This window comes from Hylobates moloch, unplaced genomic scaffold, assembly GCF_009828535.3.
Source record: "Hylobates moloch isolate HMO894 unplaced genomic scaffold, HMol_V3 SCAFFOLD_11, whole genome shotgun sequence".
Lineage (NCBI taxonomy): Eukaryota > Metazoa > Chordata > Mammalia > Primates > Hylobatidae > Hylobates > Hylobates moloch.
In genome coordinates, this window is record NW_026652286.1 from 16,206,430 (window position 1) to 16,228,703 (window position 22,274).

General features: G+C 32.9%; 1 protein-coding gene across 4 annotated transcripts in view; it reads left to right on the forward strand.

Moving 5' to 3' along the window:
• IMMP1L (inner mitochondrial membrane peptidase subunit 1) overlaps positions 1–22,274 on the forward strand; it is a 90,793-nt gene that overhangs the window by 20,164 nt on the left and 48,355 nt on the right. For 2 of the 4 annotated variants that reach the window (XM_058424542.1, XM_058424541.1), the window contains exons 2-3: positions 1,423–1,535; positions 12,208–12,466. The exons of 1 other annotated variant lie outside the window; for it this stretch is intronic. In XM_058424542.1, the coding sequence (XP_058280525.1) occupies positions 12,388–12,466 (79 nt within the window). In that variant the 5' untranslated portion in view covers positions 1,423–1,535; positions 12,208–12,387. The remainder of the gene's footprint in view (positions 1–1,422; positions 1,536–12,207; positions 12,467–22,274) is intronic. One more of the 4 variants, XM_032166353.2, reaches the window with a different exon arrangement.

Sequence of the window (22,274 nt, forward strand, 5' to 3'; positions counted from 1 at the left end):
AAAGTGAAATGTGTAAAAGCAAAGGCAAGAGATAAGATAAGAAGACTAAGGAGAGCAAAAGATGATAAGTAATGCAACTAATGGTTTACTGCTAAAGGGTAGAAGATTAATATATCAGAGTTTCTTTCAGCTTCAGTCAAATTGATGGTAATTATTAGAATGAAACCATATTCTTTATATCATTCGCCCAAGTTAAACTGCTTGTGTCATTTTGTCAGAAAATAGGAATCATTTTACATATTAATTAAATTTCAAGTAAATGTTATGTATTAATAACATTGATATGTGATATTGTATATTATATAGATATATGCAATTATGTATATTTAAAAGTGAATATGCATATATTGTTTTAAAGGCAAAAGTTTTTTTGTGGCAGACACTGAAAAGTCACATGCAAACTCACACAAAGCAAACTTTAACATTTCAAATAAAAATAAAACTTTTTGGCCGGGTGCAGTGGCTCACGCCTGTAATCCCAGCACTTTGGGAGGCCGAGGCAGACGGATCACAAGGTCAGGAAATCAAGAGCATCCTGGCTAACACGGTGAAACCCCGACTCTACTAAAAATACAAAAAAATTAGCTGGGCATGGTGGCGGACACCTGTAGTCCCAGCTACTTGGGAGGCTGAGGCAGGAGAATGGCTTGAACCCGGGAGGCGGAGCTTGCAGTGAGCCGAGATTGTGCCACTGCACTCCAGCCTGGGTGACAGAGCAAGACTCTGTCTCAAAAATAAATAAATAAATAAATAAATAAATAAATAAATAAATAAATATAAAAAAATAAAAAATAACACTTATTTTCTTAATCATAAGAACTAAGATAGAATTATTATAATTGACTATGAGGCAGATTTTGACATCCAAGTCAGTGGATGTATTGTTTTGCCTTCGTCGTATTATAACTGGTCACAAGGTTTTTTTTTACAGTATCACACATTCGTTATATTCAGTACATATCTAATTTAGTCTTATATGACTAGTATTGTATTCTGCTTTTCTACTGCTTTTTTGCTCTTAAAATTAACCTCAGGTATTCATGCTGACCTGTAGAAGTTAATGTTTGTATCCTTTCTATATCTCAGTCTAGAAGAGTTTAATGAACTGTTGATGGTTGCCCTGTCAACTCATTTAACTCTTGGACCATAATAGTTCTTTCTAGTTGATCTCATATAATCTATTAGCTATTACTTTCTTCTTTGACCTGAATTCTCTGATGGATAAAGGACTTTAATATTCTCTGTTTTTTTAAGTCATTTTTTCCAAAGCGTCATAAAATTCCTGAATTCAAGATCTCATGGACCCATTAAGAGGAAGATGCACCTTTACAACTGTCATTCAGTCATAGTATATACTACTAATTCAACTCAATATGGTTGAAAATAGCTTTCAACTAATACAATTTTGATTTCCTGCTTTAGGATTCCTGAAATCATGGATCACCCACCTATGCTTTGAGACATGCTTTATTTTTTTTTTTCTGGAAGCCCTGCAACTTCCCTAAAAATTGAATGAATTATAGAACAGACCTATGGTAAGTGGGCTTTTTCCTCCTTTTTCTTCTGTCGGTTTCATGTTCAACTTAACTCTTATGACTGTTGTAATGCTGCTCCCTGCTGGACACAGTGTAATTTTGTAAAGTTGGCACTTAATAGATGGGCAAATAACTGGTTAGTTGGACCCACTAAGGAGGGGAATCTTTGGCTGCATTCACAAAAACCAATAGTATGCAACAAAAGCAACTATTATAAAGGTGCTGTATCATTGCCATCATGTTGATACCTGGAGCCTGATGAAAGTACTGATAGTCTTGTTTCAAAATTTCATTGTCTGCTTCCCGTTGAGCGGCATCTAAAAGTTGGAATAACTGTACACACTGAAGGATGTTTCTAGGTGGTGAACCTTTGAGGATTTTGTAAATTGTGTGGGGTTTTTTTGTAATGTAAGTTAGTTTACTGTTAAGTGTTCTGTAATAATTTCCATTCCCTGTACTTTTGTTTTTCCAAAGAAAATATATAAAACTGCCCCAGTATAATTTACGTTAGACATTGTATATCTATGCTATAATCTAGCTATCATGTTTTCTAGTACTCATAGTGTGGGTTTCATCTGTAGTGTCTGTGACTTGCCTATCATGGACCTTCATGTTGTATGCATAGACAAGTGCTCCTAAAATTATTTTAAAATGTGTGAAAGTTAGAAGTGTGTTTCTTCCTACCTTAGGGCTAAGCTATTGTATTTTTTGAAATGCAGCATGCCTCAAATTATTACCTGAATATCATTTGGAATTAATGAGCATGCATTTTCTTGAAAAGAAGAATGACAGACAGAAACAACATGGAGCTGCTAAGCCAAGATCTGGCAGGATAACTGATCTTATATTATTTAAAGGCCTGGTATTATTTTGTAGCTATTACGTAAGCCTCTGAAATCTACTTTTAATTAGGATTGTGGAGAATTAGGCATAGTAACTTGTTTCTTCATTATTAAAATATTGCATTAAAAATTAGAAATGTAGATCAAGGAAATTGTTGACAGCAGAAAGGAATCCTTCCTTTTTATAAAAATATATTAGTATTATTTTAGAAAGTATATAATTATAACTTGTTGTTGTAAAATGTGATACAGGAACATAAATATATAATACAATGAATAATTATAAATTAAATAATTAGCATACATCTTTGTAACCATAGAGTATTACTGGCATCCCAGAAACTCTTGATATACTTTCTTTTCTTTAGAGGTAACCAGTATCATGACTTTAATGGTAATTATTTATACAATTTTTAATATAACTTTGTCACTTTATGTGTATTCCTAAGCAGTATGTTTACTTTTTTTGCCTCTTTTTAATCTTTATGAATCATGTATTCTTTCTTCCTTTACTCAGTATTATGTTTTGAAGAGTTATCCATGTAGTTATGTGTAGTTTTATTTCATTCATTTTTGTTATTATGTATTATCTCTTTGAATTAAATGTGCCAGAATTTATTCATCCATTCTGCTGTTGGTAGATCATTGAGTTGTTTCTAGTATTTGATGACATTGCTGAGAATGTGTTTTAAAAAATATCCTGGTTACATATCATATGTACATTTGTTTATATCCTGACAGTAACAATATTAAATGTTGGGGAAGTTTCTATAATGATTATCATTTCTTTTATTGTAGGCCTTACATATATAGTAAAGTGACATATAGTTTGAGATAGTTTAAATATAGAGTACATATAGATAGATCTAGTTATAGTATTGATGTAGATACAGGACCTAATGCAGTAACTCTTTGTTTCACTTTGTTAGCACACTTATTCTATTTAGTAACATGTCATGCCTTCTATAACTCCTTCAGTTTACTGATGAAGAAACTAAGGACTAGAGAGACTGAGTCCCTTGAACAAGGCCATTTAGCAAATTGGAGCTAGAAACCAGACTAACCTATCTACTTTGGCAGTTACAGCTTAAAGTAAAATGAAATCAGGACTTTTCTTGAGTGTTGCAGTCATTTAAGTGAAAATATGCCTAAATAGCTTGCAGAAAAAATCAGATATTCTTTTGGCTATTAACTAAGAACTGGCTTAGCATAGAAAGTTGCATGTCTATCGCAAGGAAAGGTCATTACAAGAAAAAAAATTTGCACATCTAAAGCCCCCATAATGTTATTGCACTTTATCACAGTTCATCTTCTAAAGGGCAACCACTGTATATTCTGATTTTAACTGAGACATTTTACTTTGAGTACTTCATCAGAAAAACGTACGTCTTTGTTCTCTTAAACAGAATACACTTTTAAGTTTTTTTATAATGGCTCTGAGTTGTTACTGTGAACATCAGTCATTTTACAGAATTAAAGTGATTTCCTCGGAATTGTATGCTATGTTGGACTGTTTTCTTCTAAATTATCCTAGCCTGATAAGCTTTTTTGTCCTTAGAGCTACTGTGATGTGTTTTCTCATTTGTTTTGTTTTCTTTTACATTTGTTAGGTATTCTTGCTTTTTGTTGTCAGTGCCTTCTGTTTGACTCATATTTAAAATCAACGCATTTGCCTAACATTGTGTATTACTTAGGTGAGAGCTTAAGTATGGTTCTTTCACATCTGCTGACTATAAGAGCAGAGAATGTGTGCTAGCATTTTAAAATTCATTTTGGCATCAGCAACTAGTCTAGCCACTTTGTTTTTACAGGGTATTGAGATAACCTCAGACTGATTTCTGTCTGACCGACTGATTTCCGTCTAATACATATGCAACATAGGTTGCGTATCCTTATTTGGGGAATAAATATGATCATTTACATGTTTTCCAGCTAAACAGTTGTAGGCTTATTGAAACTGATTTACTTAAGTATGACTTCAAATAGGAAGTCCAGTGGACTTGGTGTTTGTTTTCTAATTATTAAATATTTGATAGGATAGATATTGAAATAAAAATAATACATTAGAGATACTACCTGTTAAAAATGGCAGTTATAAAGGTTAAATCACTTTTGAAATTATGGCTTTAAAAAATATAGAAGTAACACAGATTTGACTTCATGAAAACATTTAAGTGGTTTAGGAAAACATTCATTTAGAAGTGAAATGCATTTGACTTCGTATACATTTATAAACTATTGAATGTGAATTTTTTTAAAAAACTGGAATAGGGAATATATTTGTTTTTGGAGCACAGGAGATATTAGAAAGACAAACAGTTGCTATCCCAGCACATTTAGGCATTAATATGCTGATTTACTGAGTTTATATGAGGTTTGTTTTTTAATTTGAAAATTTATTTGCTTTTAACCTTACTAAGTCAACAAATTTTACATTTGCATCTGGGAAAAAAAAAACCAAGAGCTTTATGTAGTTTATTGCGGTGAGCACATTGTTGGAAATTGCCTTATAAACAAAGTATTTTAGAGGCCCGGAGAGAGGAATAGCTTTTTTTCGGGATAATTCGGAGATGCATTATGTTGTGGAAGTGCAAAATGATGCAACTCCTGTGGAATGCAAATTGGCAATTTCTAGAAAAAGACCAATGCATTTACCTCATCTCAGTACCAATTTTGGGAATTTATTACAGAAATTCTTGTGTGTACTTAAAAATAACATATGTATAGGAGTTTTCATTGTAGCTTTGTGTGTGGTAGCAAAAGATTGGAAATTCCTTAGTGTCTATTGGCAACGTGTTCGTTAAATGAACTATGACATAACTATACAATGAAATACTCTACAGCTGTTAAAAAAAGTGGATTTTTTTTCTATATGAAAATTTGGAAAGTTTTTCACATACCATTGTTATTTGGAAAAAGCAGAATTCAAAACAATGTACAGTAAGGTACTTTTTGTGTAAATTGGGAGGGGAATAAAACCATATATTCATATTTGCTTATATTTACATAACAAAATCTGGAAGTTTATGCAAAATCTGAATCTTTGTGGGGATGAAGAAGAAAACAGGGAAGATGGGACTTTTACTATATATATCTTTTAGATTAGTTTTAACTTTTGAATATGTTAATATGTTAGTAGTTGAAAATAGTTTTATTTGTAAATCAAATGAGAGTGAAAGAAAGGGGCAAGCCTGCTATATTTACTGTAAAATTAGCTATTTTTATTCTATTTTCCCTAGAGCCTGGCAGATAGTAAGCAGTGAATAAATAAATATTTGTTATACAAATTAAACATGAACTATAATAATCTTTGGATGATCTTTCCTAGCTTATCTCTTAAAGCATCTTTTCAATATAAGAAAAAAAGTATTAGCTGGGCACGGTGGCTCACGCTTGCAATCCCAGCACTTTGGGAGGCCGAGGTGGGCAGATCACGAGGTCAGGAGATCGAGACCACGGTGAAACCCCGTCTCTACTAAAAATACAAAAAATTAGCCGGGTGTGGTGGTGGGCGCCTGTAGTCCCAGCTACTCAGAGAGGCTGAGGCAGAAGAATGGCGTGAACCCGGGAGGCGGAGCTTGCCGTGAGCCAAGATCGCGCCACTGCACTCCAGCCTGGGTGACAGAGCGAGACTCCATCTCAAAAAAAAAAAAAAAAGTATTATAAATCATATATTGATTCTAGTATGGAAACAAGGGAAATATTTAATTGGGAGATATGAGATGTATATTTTATTATCAGATTATCATGAAGCTTTATTTAATGTGTATGGTATTGTTATTAAAGTAAATTATATTTTAATTTCATTGAAAAATTAAAATGAAAGTTTTCAAGGAATGCTATTAAATTAAGTAATACACATTCATGATTAACAAACTAATGCTTATGAAATTTGGGAGGAAGAGCAAAAACGGCAAGCATATATTCTGTATACTGTATTCTGTACCACTTTAGTTTCCCACATATAAAGGCAAATCTTCAGTCCTGAGACTATTTTAAAAGCTGTGTTATAATAGCAATATCAGTTACTTCCAACACGAAGACTGGATATCTCTGAATACATGATTGGGATCAGGGGAAGATAATAGGGTGAATGTTAGAAATGTCTTCCATTTATAAGCATCCAGGAAGTTAACTATGTAGTTGAAAATTTGGTTATTCAAATAGATACAGTAAGAACCCTCAGTTTTCTCCCTTAGATTATATACATGTCAGTTCCTAAATTTCTTATGACAAGGATTTTGACTATCTTTGTACATCTGTGTATTTTTATGTAAAAGTGCCTTCATTAAAGAAAGCTACACATGCAGAAAAGTGCACACATTGTAAGTGGATAGCCTAATGAATTTTTTGTAAACCAAATATACCCATATAACCAGCACCCAGATAAAGTAAAAGAACATTATCAGCACTCCAGAAGACACCTTCATGCACCCTTCCAGTCACCATGTCCCCTCCCCCAACAAGGATAATCACTGCCTTGAATTTTAATAGGAAAGATTCATTTTTCTTGTTTTTGTATTATATATAGGAAATTATACAGTATAATTTTTGGTGTCTGATTTCCTTTGTTCAACATTGTGTCTTAAGATTTATCTACATAGTTGTAGTTTGTTTTTATTGCTGCATGTAGTTGTGAATATGTAACTATTATTTATCCATTCTACTGTTAGTGGACGTTTGCGTGGTTTCTGTATAATGCTATTATGAACATTCTAATATGTATTTCTTGAGTTATGTATCTACACGTTTCTTTTGGTGATATATCTAGGAGCAAAATTACTGGTCAGCAACATATATATGTTCAGCTTTAAGCAACAATGGCGAACAGTTTTCTAAAATGTTTGTATCAGGCTATATTTATAGTATGCGAGAGAGTTCTAGTTGCTCCACATGTTTCCAACACTCGTTTTTTTCCACCCATCTTTTTCATTTTTCCAATTCTGGTGGGTACAAAGTAGTATACCGTAACGATTTTACTTTATATTTCCCCAATTAATGAAGTCAAGTACTTTTTCATATATATATTGGCTGTTTGGTTATTTTCTTCTGTGAAGTTCTGGTTCACTTCTTTGGCCCACTTTTCTGTTAGCCTATCTGTCATTTCCTTTGATTTGTGGGAGTTCTTTATATATTCAAAATATGAGTTCTTCATTGATGATAGTTATTTCAACTATTTCTTCTTCTATGAGGTTTCTTTTTACTCTCTTAATAGTGCTTTTAATGAACAGAAGTTTATGTCTTTAAAGTAGTCTAGTTCATCATTGATGTTTAGTGCTTTTTAATTCTTGTTTAAGAAATATTTATCTACTTCAAGAATGTTTTATCTTGTTAGTTTTTCTTTAAAAGCATTTTTGCTTTACCTTTAGATTTAAAATTTCAGTCTGTATTTACATATTATGGAGTTTTGCAGTGCTTTTGGACTCAGTTTGTATCTGGAGACAGAAAAAATGAAGTGGACTTAGGCCGATGACCGTAATTATGTACTGTCTATAAAATACTCCCTGAAGAAAACAGTGTGTTGATTCATGTTCACCTTATATGCAGTTTTAATGTACTACTTCAGTTGTTTGTTTGCCTTTAAGGAGAGTCTACTAGAGTATTAAGGGAGGAATTTTGGGGTGATGAGTTAAATGTTATGATTTTTAATATTTTAAGCAATAGTATTCATAAGTATGTTTATTCATGAAATACATAATTTTGTATTCACAGACACAATCCCTGTTACTTCATTTGGGCATCATCTTTAAAGCTTAGGATTTTAAATATACCTTTTTTTTTAAATTGAGGGAAAAATTAGGTTTTAACTTTTGTCACCAAATCAAAATAAAATGCTAGCTATTTGAAAATTATTTTTATAAACTTCTTTTAAATTTTAAGTAAGATTTCTTGTGCAAGTTATGAACATTTATGAGGTCTTCAATTATTCTTTTTATTGTTCAAAAATGCATTCACTATATGTTCTGATTATGGGCTATGATGTTGTAGAAAAGTGTTTTTGCATGCCCTGATATTTTAGTTTTTATCTTGTCCATAATGTATATTATTAACTTCACGATTATTATATTACTTAATTTTATATTTATATTTCCTAATAAAAGTAATTGCCTATTTAAAAGTGTTTTTTTGTCTCCCATTACAGTGCTGAAATTAAAGAAAGGTGATTGTAATAACTCTTCACTAAGCATTTAGATATTTTTCACTTGCCAATTGCATTTTTTAGTTTAAAGCATCAAATTAAGTATTATTTTATCCTGGCTTTTATTTTAATTCATGCATTTAAAAACTGAAATTCAGATAAGAGATAGTTTGAAAATAAATTCAGTATATTATTTATGAGTGGAGCAACACATTAGCATTGGGTTCACAATAGATCATATCGCTTTATTCCATCTTACAAGCTTAGCAGCACAAACAGAATAATCAACATATTATTTGGCTGTCATCTGCTGAACAGAAACCAGAGATCACAAGGAGGTTTTCCCTAGCTGTGGTGATGGCCTTTTTGTTCCAAGCCCCCATCTGGGAGGGCCATGGTGTGTTATCATATGGAACGCGGGGTTTTCTGTAATCTGCTTAGCTGCACTGCAGTTTGAATCTTCATTCCATGTTTGTGTAATTTATAATTTTAATGAGACCATGGCTCTTGTGGGCTTTGAAATATATTAAAAGCTCTTTTGTGCATATGCTTTTGTTCTTGCTTAATAGGCTCAGTGTATTTAAAACTGATGAATTTTTATTCATGAATTTGGATGTCTGGAGATTAACTCAGACTGAATATCATTGCACTCATCTATTGATGGTTAGAAAGTTTTTTTGTTATTATTTTGCTTTTGTGTGTGTGTATGTGTAATGTCTATGTGATACTTGTAACCAGCAAAGGAATAAACCTACATAATTGTAAAAGGCTAAAAATAAGTAGCATGACTAGGTCATAAAAAATTGATTTAAATTTTATTCATCTTATTTATTGATACTCATATTTCAATTTCATCTTTAGCCTCAGTATTACAGATAGATATTATAAAGGAATGATTATGAAAAAGCAACTTTTAAAATGAGTTAGTACCTTAAGAACATGTTTATATTAAAATCATATTCCAATGTGTGACAAACTTTGTGTTTTAGTTGTATAACATCAGTTGTCTAGTCATTCTAAATGAATAATTACATTTCCTGAATTAAATTTTTTCAGTTTTACTTATTTCTATAAACCCTTTTTATTAAAGGATTTTTAAAATAATTTCATTGATGATACGATCAAAAGACTAATAGAAAAGCAGCCTACTAATAATTTATAATGTTGATCTTTTTATTTTGTGAATATTCTGAAGTGTACTAAATGCCTCAGATCTCTGTAGTTATTACTTAAATGTACTTTAAAAATTTGAATGTAACCAATTATAATAACACCATAGAAAAAAGTTTATCCCTTTCTAGATCCAAGCATGTTTTTTGAAGTTGCTATCTTTTGAGCTCAATGAGGAAGTAACACAGACCTCACTAGTCTTTGATGAAATTGCTCCAGACAATTTTTTTAAAAACATATTTACTGGACTAAAGCATTTTGTAACTACATCACATCATTCTTTTTTTATACATTGATGGTCAGCAGTTTGGCAGGTCTTCTCTTCTTCTACCACCATCCTTAAACTGAAAATATGAAGTAGAAGCTAAAATGACAGGATATTATACTTTCTTTACTAAGCTTATCTACCAGATTTGACACTGGAATGTTTGTTCTTCCATAATTAACCCTCTGCTTCAGTATTTTTATTAGTTGCACCATTTCATTTGGCTTAGGAACATAGGAAAATATAAGACCTGCTAAAGTGGTACTGTCCATTAGAAACATAATATGGATCATAATCAACTATAACCAAAATATTTTCAATACGTAATCAATATAAACATTAACAAAATACTTTCCCTCTTGTATTAAGTCTTTGAAGTCCAGTGTGTGTTTAATACTTATAGTACATCTCAATTTGAACTAGTCATCTTTTAAGTGGCCTCATAAGGCTAGTGGCCACCTTATTGAACAGTATAGTTCTAAAGTATTACACAGTTTTAACAAAACATCATAACAAAAATATGTACTTTTTACATTTCTCATTTTTCTAGTAATAATCCTAGTCAAGGTAACCAAAGAATATTCATGTACTATGTAGTTGAAATTACATAGTTTTGTATAGCACTGATACCATTGGCTTATATCTTTCTGTGTGATACATAAAATCTAATTGTGTCACCTGACTTCTGAGTACTTATCAGACATTGTACAGGTATGTTTAAAGAGATTGTAATGATGAGGCGATAATGACTAATGTAATAAATGTGGAGTGTTCCTCAAAAATTGTAGGCAAATCAAACTTGTCAAGCCATATTGCAAGTATACTTAGGAGCTTAGTTTTACAAGAATTCCATGGCAAATCTTAGTACTTTTTTTTTTTTTATGTAAAACTTACAACATCTTGACATCCTCAGATTTATTCTGGACAGATGTTTGTGTAAATATATATGAATCTGTCTTTTCATATAAATTTACTTAGATAAGCTGGTATAGCTGTATATGTCATGGGTGGAAGAAGCTGATTATAAAATATCATTTTCCTAATTTCTCTAGAATTCCATACATTTAAAATGTTCTGTACATATTTAAATGTGAGGAGAGATTTCTTCACTGATAACTATTTTAAAAACATATAGTTAAGAATTATAAAACCTTGAATTATAATTGATTTGAATTGATTAAAATATTTTAAAGTATAGTTATAAAATGATCAAGGAAATTTATATAAAATACTGTAGGCATACATATTTTATTTAAAATATTCATATATAATTGACTGCACAAGTATGAGTTAGAGAAACCATATTTGTGAAATCTCTGAGTTTTTCACATTTTCTAAATTTCGAGGGCTATGACCTAATTTTATGTAATATAATTTTTAGTTATTAGCCAATGCCTGCTGTATTCTTGGACTCACATTTTTGTTGACTACTCCCTGTGACTCCTGCATTTAAAGTGTTGGCACAAAATGTTAAACTATTCTTTAAACAATACCTCTAGTTTCTTGGAGATGATAAATCTGTCCATTGATTTCCTAATTTTATTATGTACACAGTCAATTGTAATCCAAGATTACAGCAAACAAGATGTTAATTTCTAGACATAATCTATGTACATTTCAATTACAGAGCATGATTGTTACAGAAGCACAGAATAAAAAGGAATAACATTTGTGCTATCCTCACAGGAGCTGTCAATAAAAGATGTAATAGGGGATTTAGAAATCTGGAAATGGCCAACTAATTTATGTGAATCTATTTTATTTCAGCTAGAAAGACCAAGCTCTTTTTCGTCTGCACTGCATATTGCAGAGCACAGGCTGTCTATACAAAACCAGGCGGCTGCATATGGATAGTCCCTTGATATCATTCACTTGCTGTGTAATCTTATTATGCAAAGTTCTAATCTTCACCTAGAATGAATGCCTCTGGGTCAGAATATAGTCATATCAGGGTTTTTGAGGTCATGTTTTGTGATCCTTAGCTTATTCTTCTAAGTAGGGCTGGGATTTAAAGGGTATTCCCTAGATACTAGCAGAGATAGACAGCAGAATCTGCTGCCTTTTTGGAAGACAAGACCAACATGAGGTCCCTGGTAGGATTAAACTTGATTTGTAGCTGTAGGATTTTTTAACAGATGTATTATTGGACAGGGAATAGGGGGCCACCAGCACAGCAAAATTGAATCACGACTGACATTCTCAGGGAGTTTGCTGCCGGCTAAAACAGCAGCTGCATGTGGATTTGACTTCTTTCAGGTGAAGCGACTTCCAGTCATTTGGAAAGGATAGGATGAAAAGGAACCTTGGTGATAATTTTGATGTCTGCAAGATTTAGTACCAGTGTAATGGGATTATCGGTAACACCTTCACTGCAGAAAAAGCCACCTGGCGCTATAACTGGCAGCAACTGAGAACTAATCCTTTCCCATCTCTTGGATGTCATTCATGAAGCTCAAAGCTATTTCTGCCCTGCTAACTGTGATTAATTTTATAAACAACAACAACAAAAAAACAGGTGATCAAGGCAAAGAATATGCTCTTTATTATTTAGAATATGTAACCTTATTTTAAGCTATGTGACTTAAAATTATGCAAGACATATACAAACTAAGCTATATGATTCAAAATGTATTAAGCTATTGAAATAGAAAAGTTGATCAATGATGTCTTGGTTTTTTTAGTTGAATGACAAATTATTTACTATTGGTAACAATTCATATTTGAGATCAAATATTAATTTAAATACTTTTATATTCTTTTGGCTATAGAGCCACTATGAAATTAACCAAAAAGTCTAGCTGTAAGGAATTGAAATAATTTGTTTTGTCATATGTTTTACCTGTTTTTGACTGCTTCAGTTGCTACTGATGAAATGTGTTTGGTGAATAAAACATAATTTGAAATATATAGACACCTATATTTTTTGTATGAAGGTAATGCTAGCTGAAACTGCTGATGAAAGGGCTTTTGGTGAAAGTATATGATTTTAATATATAAAAGTATAGAGTAAATAGGAATACTGAATAACTTATTTTTAAAAATCAGTGATTCTTAGTAACTTTTCCTTTAGATGGAGGTTTAGTTGTGTGCTTAAAAATCAGTGCGTTAGTTAATTGATTTTTTTAGCTTTTATTTCAGCTAAAAACTTTATCAAGTACTTTGGCTAGAGGTGTTAATTATTTTAATATTTTTCTCTAACACGATCCAATATAAACTGAGAGAAAATGAAGTGAAATTATCCCATCAGTCACCCAAACAGTATGCAATGTAACTGCCAAGACTAGAAAAGATAATTAGTGTTGTCAGTGTTATGATCTTAGAGTATTTAATTTTAAAATATTTATTCATAGAACTTGGTTTTTATCTCATAGCTTTTTTGTTTAGTAGCTGTATCTTTTAAAAAATAAATTATACAGCCTCAGTCTAAATGTTTTTAAACTTTAACATTTTAACTAAATATAGGTGACTATTTTCTTGAAATTATAAAAATAATTAAAATATAATCAATTTTATACCTGATGTACACCATTAATGTACTACCACCTCGTTTATGTGTAGTATCTTTTATTCTTTTCCATATTAAGTCTTTAGTAGAAAAGCCAGCAAATATAATAAATTTATACAGAGTTCCCGGGTTTGGTTTAACTGGTTCCAAGCTGTTGTATTTCAAATTGTATTTCCAAACTTTTACCACATTTTGAATGAATGAATGAGAAAGCTTGCCAATATTTCCAGTAAACTGCATTGTGTTACTTTTATAAAGGACAACTTTTGCCTTCTATTTGTATGTTTGCTGTTTGGAAAAATTTTTATTTTATTATGATGAAAAAAGCTATCCATGAAGTAAATGGACTAAAATCTTTTTCTTATCCTCTTAATAAAATTACTTATTTTAAATCTAAAATATTTGGTTTATGTGTAATTTCACGTTATTTTGCCAGGTGGGCTATTATGTCAGCATAACTTTCTGTGGTAGTTTATAATATTATATATTTATTTTTAAAAGTAGTTTTGCATTCAAAACAGAATTTGTCTGGAAGCTTTTATTAAACCTGGTCAGTATTTACTTTTTTATTTTTTATTCAGGTGTTTACTGAACTGCTCTTGAGAGTTAGTATTTTTTCCTTCTCCATTCTAGGGGTCATTCTTATTTGATTAGAGATGGTTATTTTCTTTGGAAAGTCTCAAATAAACTCATCTGAAGTAAATTCAACATAAAACATAAGATCTTCTCAATGGTATACATTCTTTTCATAAAAATATATGTTATTTGAATTTTAATATCTGTTGATAACTTATAAGAAATTTGGCTTATCTTAAGCTAGATACTAATTTGCAGCACAGGCAACTCATGATGTCAGTAAGACTTAAGGGGATTATTTTTGGAGATAAGAAAGTGGGATATAGGATGAAATGAGAAGAAATTTTTTAGAAAGAATGATAAGTCAGGTATAACAAAAGAATAGGATGGGGCTGGGCATGGTGGCACCCGTCCCTGGTCCCAGACACTCGGGAGGCTGTAGTGGGAGGATTCTTTGAGCCCAGGAGTTGGAGGCTGATCTCTCTAAAAGCCGTTCATGAACTGTGTGGCACAGTGAGGGTTAGCCTATGATAATGCTAAATGATATTTCTTTTTGAATTAATATTCTTCCACTGTTATTCATACAACTGCTATATTGTTTTGAAATAGATCATTTAATAGTTGTATTATTGGTGAATGAATGTGGATGTTTTGGTATTTTACTTTTTGGAAGGTGATGCTTTGTTATATTAAAATGATCAACTGCTTATTCTTTATAAACATAAGGTGAGTTTCAATTTTGGTTATATGTAAAAATGTGAAATTCAGAAAATACCAATGGACTAATGAAATACATTGAAGTATTAGCATTATAATGTTTACTTGATGAAAAATTATGGAATTATCCCAAAGTTAACATTACTTTAAAGATAATGAATGGGTAAATTTTGTCAAGTCTCTGAAAATATCGAGTATGTGTCGGTGGTCTTAAAGGACAGGATAAAGTCCTTTACTGGACTTCCTTCCTGGGAGCTTATTAAAACTGTAGAATCTGCAGCCGAGTTCCCAGAGATTCTCTTTCATTAGCTCTATTATGTAGGATGAGAATCATAGGAATCACAGGGAGCCTGGGAATTTGGATTTTTAGTTTTTAATTTTGGTTGATATTAGGTTTTCATGTTATTTTGATGCTCCAGTCAAATTTGAAGCAGTATTCACTGCTTTAAACCTTAAAGTAATGGCAGTTATTTCCTCTGCTAATGAAACAAAATAAACAGGTTTGGTGTTTTTTTCTAATTCTTTTTGAGACAGGGTCTTGCTTTGTTGCCCAGGCTGGAGTGCAGTGGTAAGATCATGGCTCACCTCAGCCTTAACCTCCTGGGCTCAAGTAATCCTCCCAAGTAGCTGGGACTACAGGTGTGCACCTCATGCCCAGCTAATTTTTTAATTCAAAATAAACAGGTTTTAATAAAATCTTCATAGATTATGGGGGTATGAGTGCCTTGAGTTTGCAGTTTTAGAAAACAAAAATCTCTATACAAATCTTACAGTAGCTTTAACACTTATGGATTTGAACAATTCGTGAGCAGCCCTGAAGGTGATTTTGAAATGGCAGGAATTTGAATTACTTTGATGGAGACTCTGCTGTTTGAGAGTGAATTATTTAGCTATTGAGCAGAGTATATACTACTCAGCATAATGAGTCTTTGTTGTTCTCTACTTGTCACAATAACTTCTACCTAGGATCTTAAGTGGACATATATCTCTCAGTTACTTTTTATGCATCATTCTGTGGGGAAAATGGATTTTGTGTAAGTATTCTTGACTTTGAACATCTCCAAGGTCTCAGAAATGTCAAAATCTACTATTTTTTCTTGCCCAAATGAAGGTAAATGTGGCAAAACTATGATGTAATTTGTTTTCTCCTTCCCTAACTTGTTTCTGCTCACCCTTTCTTAATGTGAACACTTCTTTAAATGCTAATTTATTCTCAAACTCTGTTCCTCTATTGGAACAAAAATACATTAATGACATTAAATCATTTCTGTGATTGCTTATACTTTAGAATGAATGAATTTATGTAAACTGATGGTCTTAATTAATATTTGACATATATATACGTATATAATATATTTACATACATGTATAATGTGTATATATATTTTTTTCCTATTTCTGAAATGAAATGCTTTCCCTTTTCAAAGGAATTTCAGACCTGAACAATCAGGTGGACAACTTCTTTGTGACTTTGGGTATTCTGAAATTACTCTAAGTCTACTTAAGTGATTGGAACCAAATCAGAATCTTAGAATTGGATGCCTATGCCCAGAAATTTCTAAAGATGGAGGAATCTCTAATTTCTTTTCAGCTTCTAAGGTTCACTCTGCTCAATCTTTTTAGCTGGTTTTAACATCAGTCCTACCTCTATCTTTCCTATGTGTCTCTATTCCCAGGTGCCTATTTTATAGTATCCAAAAATTTTTTTCATTTAAATTGAGAGGCAATATAGTGTAGTATTGGATGTTAGACCTACACAGCTTCATTTTGAATTCTGGCCTGGCCTCTAATGAGCTGCATGACTTTGAATAGTTCCTTCATCTCTCTGCTCCTCAGTTTCTTTATCTGTAAAATGAGATATCTAAGGGGCTGGGCGCAGTGGCTCATGCCCGTAATCCCAGCACTTTGGGAGGCTGAGGCGGGCAGATCACGAGTCAGGAGATGAAGACCATCCTGGCTAACATGGTGAAATCCTGTCTCTACTAAAAATATAAAAAATGGCCGGGCACAGTGGCTCACGCCTGTAATCCCAGCACTTTGGGAGGTCGAGGCAGGCAGATCACGAGGTCAGGAGATCGAGACCATCCTGGCTAACACGGTGAAACCCCATCTCTAGTAAAAATACAAAAAATTAGCTGTGCGTAGTGGCAGGTGCCTGTAGTCCCAGCTACCCGTGAGGCTGAGAGAGGAGAATGGCATGAACCTGGGAGGCGGAGCTTGCAGTGAGCCGAGATTGGGCCACTGCACTCCAGCCTGGGCAACAGAGCGAGACTCCATCTCAAACAAACAAACAACAAAAACAAAAACAAAAACAAAAAATTAGCCGTGCGAGGTGGCGTGCACCTGTAGTCCCAGCTACTTGGGAGGCTGAGGCAGGAGAATGATGTGAACCTGGGAGGCGGAGATTGCAGTGAGCCGAGATTGTGCCACTGCACTCCAGCCTGGGTGACAGAGTGAGACTCCATCTCAAAAAAAAAAATAAAATAAAATAAAAATAAAAGAGATATCTAAGTTCTCACAGGGTTGTTTTAAGGATTAAATGAGTTAATATATGTAAAGTAATGAAGAGGCTCTTAAAAGATTTCTGGGGAGGATCCTCCTATACTTCTTTTGCTGTATGACAGTCACAATTTTTATGCTGCTTTTCAGTTTTTCCCTAGCTTTCCTATTAATTATTTGAAAGAATATATAGGTTCCCCTTTAAAGAAATTGGTTCTCTACATTAATGACTCAGTTTTTTAATGTTAATATGATAGGGAATTAAAAAAGTAACAGATTCTGAATTTTTTGATGCCCAAGCTTCCCAGATTTTTTCACAGCACACATGGTACATGGTAAGTTATACAACACATAGTAGTAAATGACTGGATAAATAGGGCTGCCCAAGGCTGGCAATGGCCTTTGGTCACTGAGAGTTTAGAGCAGTCACTTGGAGGACTTGTTAAAATACGGATTGCTGAACAACGCTTCCTAAGTTTCTGATTCTAATAAATCTTGTATTTGACCAAATCAATTTCAAGATGATGCCATATTGATGCTGGTCTGAGGAACCACAGTTTAGTAATTACTAGTTTAATGTTCTGTATCCTGGTGTGGTAAGTAGAATAATGGCCCTCCAAAGATGTCTGCATCCTAATCCCCAGAACCTTTGAATATGTTGCCTTACATGGCAAAAGAGACTTCACCGGTGTGATTAAATTAAGGACTTTGAGATCATTGTGAATTATCTAGTTGGGCTCAGTGTAATCATCAGGGTCCTTAAAACAGTGAAAAGGAGGCAGGAGAGAGAGAGAAACAGACAGAGGAAGAAGTGACCATGGAATAATGGCTAGGGAGATTAAAGGCTTTGAGATTGAACAAAGGGGCTATGAGTAAAGGAATGTTAGTGCTTCCAGAAGTTGGGAAAGGCAAGGAAATGGATTCTTCCCTAAAGCCTTTAGAAAGAAACCGTCTTGATTTTTTAGCCCAGTGGTACCTACGTTAGACTTCTGACCTATCAACTGTAAGATTATAAATTTGTGTTGTTCGAAGCCACTAACTAAGTTTATGGTAATTTGTTGGCACCAGTAGAATACTAGTACATCTGTAACCAGTTCTGTTTACCAGTTTGCTTTGTGCTAAAAGTTCCCAGTCTCAGCTCATGACATCAGCTCATAAGAAAGAGTAAATACAAACAAGAGGCAAGAGCTCCCTTATTTTTCTACCATCAAACTGACAAAACTACCAGTATAGTTAACCCATATTTTTCTTCCCTTTTATTACATTGGAGGAAGTACCTAAACTTCTATCAAAACCCAATCTGTTGGCCTTTGTTTGATCCCATTCTCTATTGCCCTGTTTTTTTAAATTGAAGATATATATATATATAATTTAGCATCTAAATATATATATTTTAATTTAGCATCTTTAAGATGGAAAGCACTCCTTCAATGATTAGGAGAGACACAAGATAGAAATAATGGTTTTATTACTTACAGGTCCTGGATACATGACATACCTGGAGGCCATACACGAAGGTCAGGGAACACTTCAGAGGGAAGGAGAGGGAGAAAGATCCATGGGTTAACGCCTTCATTGAGGTCTAGGGCCTTATCCAAACAGGTTTCTCACTGGGAGATTTTTCTTTAACACTTAATAATTGTATACACTTATGGTACAGTATGATTTTGATACATATGTACAATGTATAATGATCAAATCAGTGTAATTAACATCTATCACCTCAAACATTTATCATTTCTGTGTTGGGAATATTAAAAGTCTTATAGCTCTTTGAAAATATGCACTAAATTATTGTTAACTATAGTCACCTGGCAGTGCAATAGAACAGTAGAACTTATTTCTCCTATATAGCTGTAATTTTGTGTCTGTTAGCCAGTCCCTCCTTATCATGCCTCACACTTTCCAGCCTCTAGTAATCACTATTCTATCTCCTTCTGTGAAATCAACTTTTTTAGCTTTCATGTATGAGTGAGAACATACGATATTTGTCTTTCTATGCCTGGCTTATTTCACTAACATAATTGTCCTCCAGGCTCATACATGTTGCCTTGTTTGACAGGATTTCATTGGTTTTTGTGGCTGAATAGTATTCCATTGTGTATATATACCACATTTTCTGTATTCATTCATCTGTTGGACATGTAAGTTGATTCCATATCTTGGCTATTCTGAATAGTGCTGCAATAAACATAGGAGTGCAGACATCTCTTCAACATACTAATTTCCTTTCTCTTGGATATAGACCCAGTAGTGGAATTGCTGGATCATATGATAGTTCTATTTTTTAGTGTTCTTTTTTATATATGTTTTATGTCCTGTAAAACATTTTTGTTATTGTCTTAAACAGCATCAGTATCTTTATCCAAATATATATGTATGTACTCTTCAGTTCTCTTCCTTCCTTCTTGGATTTGCCTGATTCTTTTTGTTTGTTTGTTTTTGTTTTTTGAGATGGAGTTTCTCTCTTGTTGCCCAGGCTGGAGTGCAATAGCGCTATCTCGGCTCACTGCAACCTCCGCCTCCTGGGTTCAAGCAATTCTCCTGCCTCAGCCTCCTGAGCAGCTGGGATTATAGGCATGTGCTGCCACACCTGGCTAATTTTGTATTTTTAGTAGAAACAGGGTTTATCCTTGTTGGTTAGGCTGCTCTTGAACTCCCGACATCAGGTGATCTGCCCACCTTGGCCTCCCAAAGTGTTGGATTACAGGCATGAGCCACCACACCCGGCCCATTTGCCAAATTCTATCTGATAACATTTTGTTTTTGTCTGAATTATTCCTGTTAGCATATATTTTATTACAGTTGTGCTGGCAAAAACATTTGCAAAACTTGTTTTCTGAAAGTGTTTTTATTTTTTTCTTTAGCTTTTGAGGTATATTTTCATCAGACATAGAATTATAGTTTGGTGATTTTCATACTTTAAAAATGCCATTTTATTTTATTCTGGTTTTAATTATTTCTTATGTAAAGGTAGCCATTCCATTTTGTTGAACAGACAAAATTGTTTCTTTGAAAAGGTAAATTTCTGACCAATTTTAAACTTTACTCATTGTCTTTTTTAGCATCTTGACTCTACTGTGCCTAGATGTAGCTGTGTGTTTTGTGTGTATCCTGTTCATGGTTCGTAGAATTTCTTGAGTTTGTGAGTTACGGTCCTTCATCAATTTGGAAAGTTATCTACCAGTATTTCTTCAAAATATTGCTTCTGTCCTATTCTCTGTTCTTCTTCTTTAGGTCTCTGATTATATTAATACTGTTTCTCCTGGATTGTCTACCTGCTTTCGTCTTTGTCATTCAGTCTTTTTACTTTCTCCCAACTTGCATTCCAGTTCACTTGTCTTCTGTTAGGCTGAGCCTAGTAGGCAGAGTCTGCCGGTATATTCATGTAATGCATTAATTTTAGTTATATTTTATTTTGTAGTATTGTGTTGTGTATAATTTCCATTTGATTTTTAATAGATTTTAGATCACTGCTGAACTTTTATCTTTCCTTCCGTTTTTTTGAATGTTAATCATGGTTATTTTAAAGTGTTCATATGTTAAGTGCAATACCTGAATCACCTGTTGCTCTCTTTCTGTTTTGTATTTTTTTTTTCTCTTGGCTTTCAGTCATTTGATTCTATTTTATAATGTGCTTTGATTGAATGCAATCATTTAGTACTATTTTATAGCATGCTTATAATCTTTGATTGAATTAAACTAAAAATTATAGTAGCCCAATTTTTTAAATGGGCAAAGTGTTTGAGTAGACATTTTTCAAAGAAGATATACAAATGATCAATAAACACATGAAAGAGGTGCTTATGAATATTTTGTTGCTAAGGAAATGCAAATCAAAGCCACAATGAGATTCATACACACTAGGATGGCTACAATCAAAACATGGATGGTAACAAATGTTGGCAAGGATATGGAGAAATTGGAAACCTTATGCATTACTAGTAAAAATGTACAGTGGTGCAACTACTTTGGAAAACAGTTTGGCCGTTCTTCAGAAAGTTAAATGCAGCATTATCTTTAATGGCATTTTCATTAGAGAAATCTTTTCTGATTCATCCTAAAGAAAGTATGCCTCATCCATTATTCTCTATCACTTTACTATATTTTTCTTTACAGAAATTACTTAATGTACTTATGTATTTATTTGTTTACTTTGTGTATGTATGATATCTGCCCCACTATACTATAAGCTGTATGAGAGAAGGCATCATGTTCACTATCGTATTCCCAGAGCTGAACACAGTATCTGGTACATAGTAGTAGCTCAATAAATATTTGTTGAATGAATGAAGTCACCCTTTTTTCCCCAAGTGTTTGTTTTTTAGAAGTTTTATTCTACAAAAAAAGCTGAAAAAAATAGTGCAATGCACATTTGTATACACTTCACTTGGATTTAACAATGAACATTTGCCACATTAGTGTTCTATCTCCATATGTAATATATCCGTATGTGTGTATATATGTGTGTGTATCAATTTGTCTACATCTCTCTGTATACATGATTATTAGCAGTAGAAGTGAACCATATGAAAGGAAGTTTCAGTCATAGCATTTTTCTCAAAATAATTCCTTGTTCATCTCCTATGAACAAGGTCATTCTCCTGTATAGCATGATATTGTTAAGAAATTTAACACTGAAACAGTGATATATTTTTATGTACAATATTCATATTTACCCAGTTGTCCCCATGTCTTTTATAGCTTTCTTTTTCCTTTTGCTCCAGGATCCAATTCAAGATTTCATATTGTGTTTGGTTGTCATGTCCTTCTATTTTCTTGTAATTGAAAATAGTACTTTTAGTATAATTTTTCCTTTCATTAAATTTATATTTTTTAAATGTTCAAGCTGGTTTTCTTGTTGAATGTCTGCAATATGGATGTGTTTTGATTATTCATGATCAGATTTAGGTTACACATTTTTGGCAAGAATGGTACACAGATGATGATGTACTTATCATTCCATTGGTAAGATGCTACATGGTATCAGTATGCTGCTAAATTTAGTCATTTTGTTAAGTTAGTA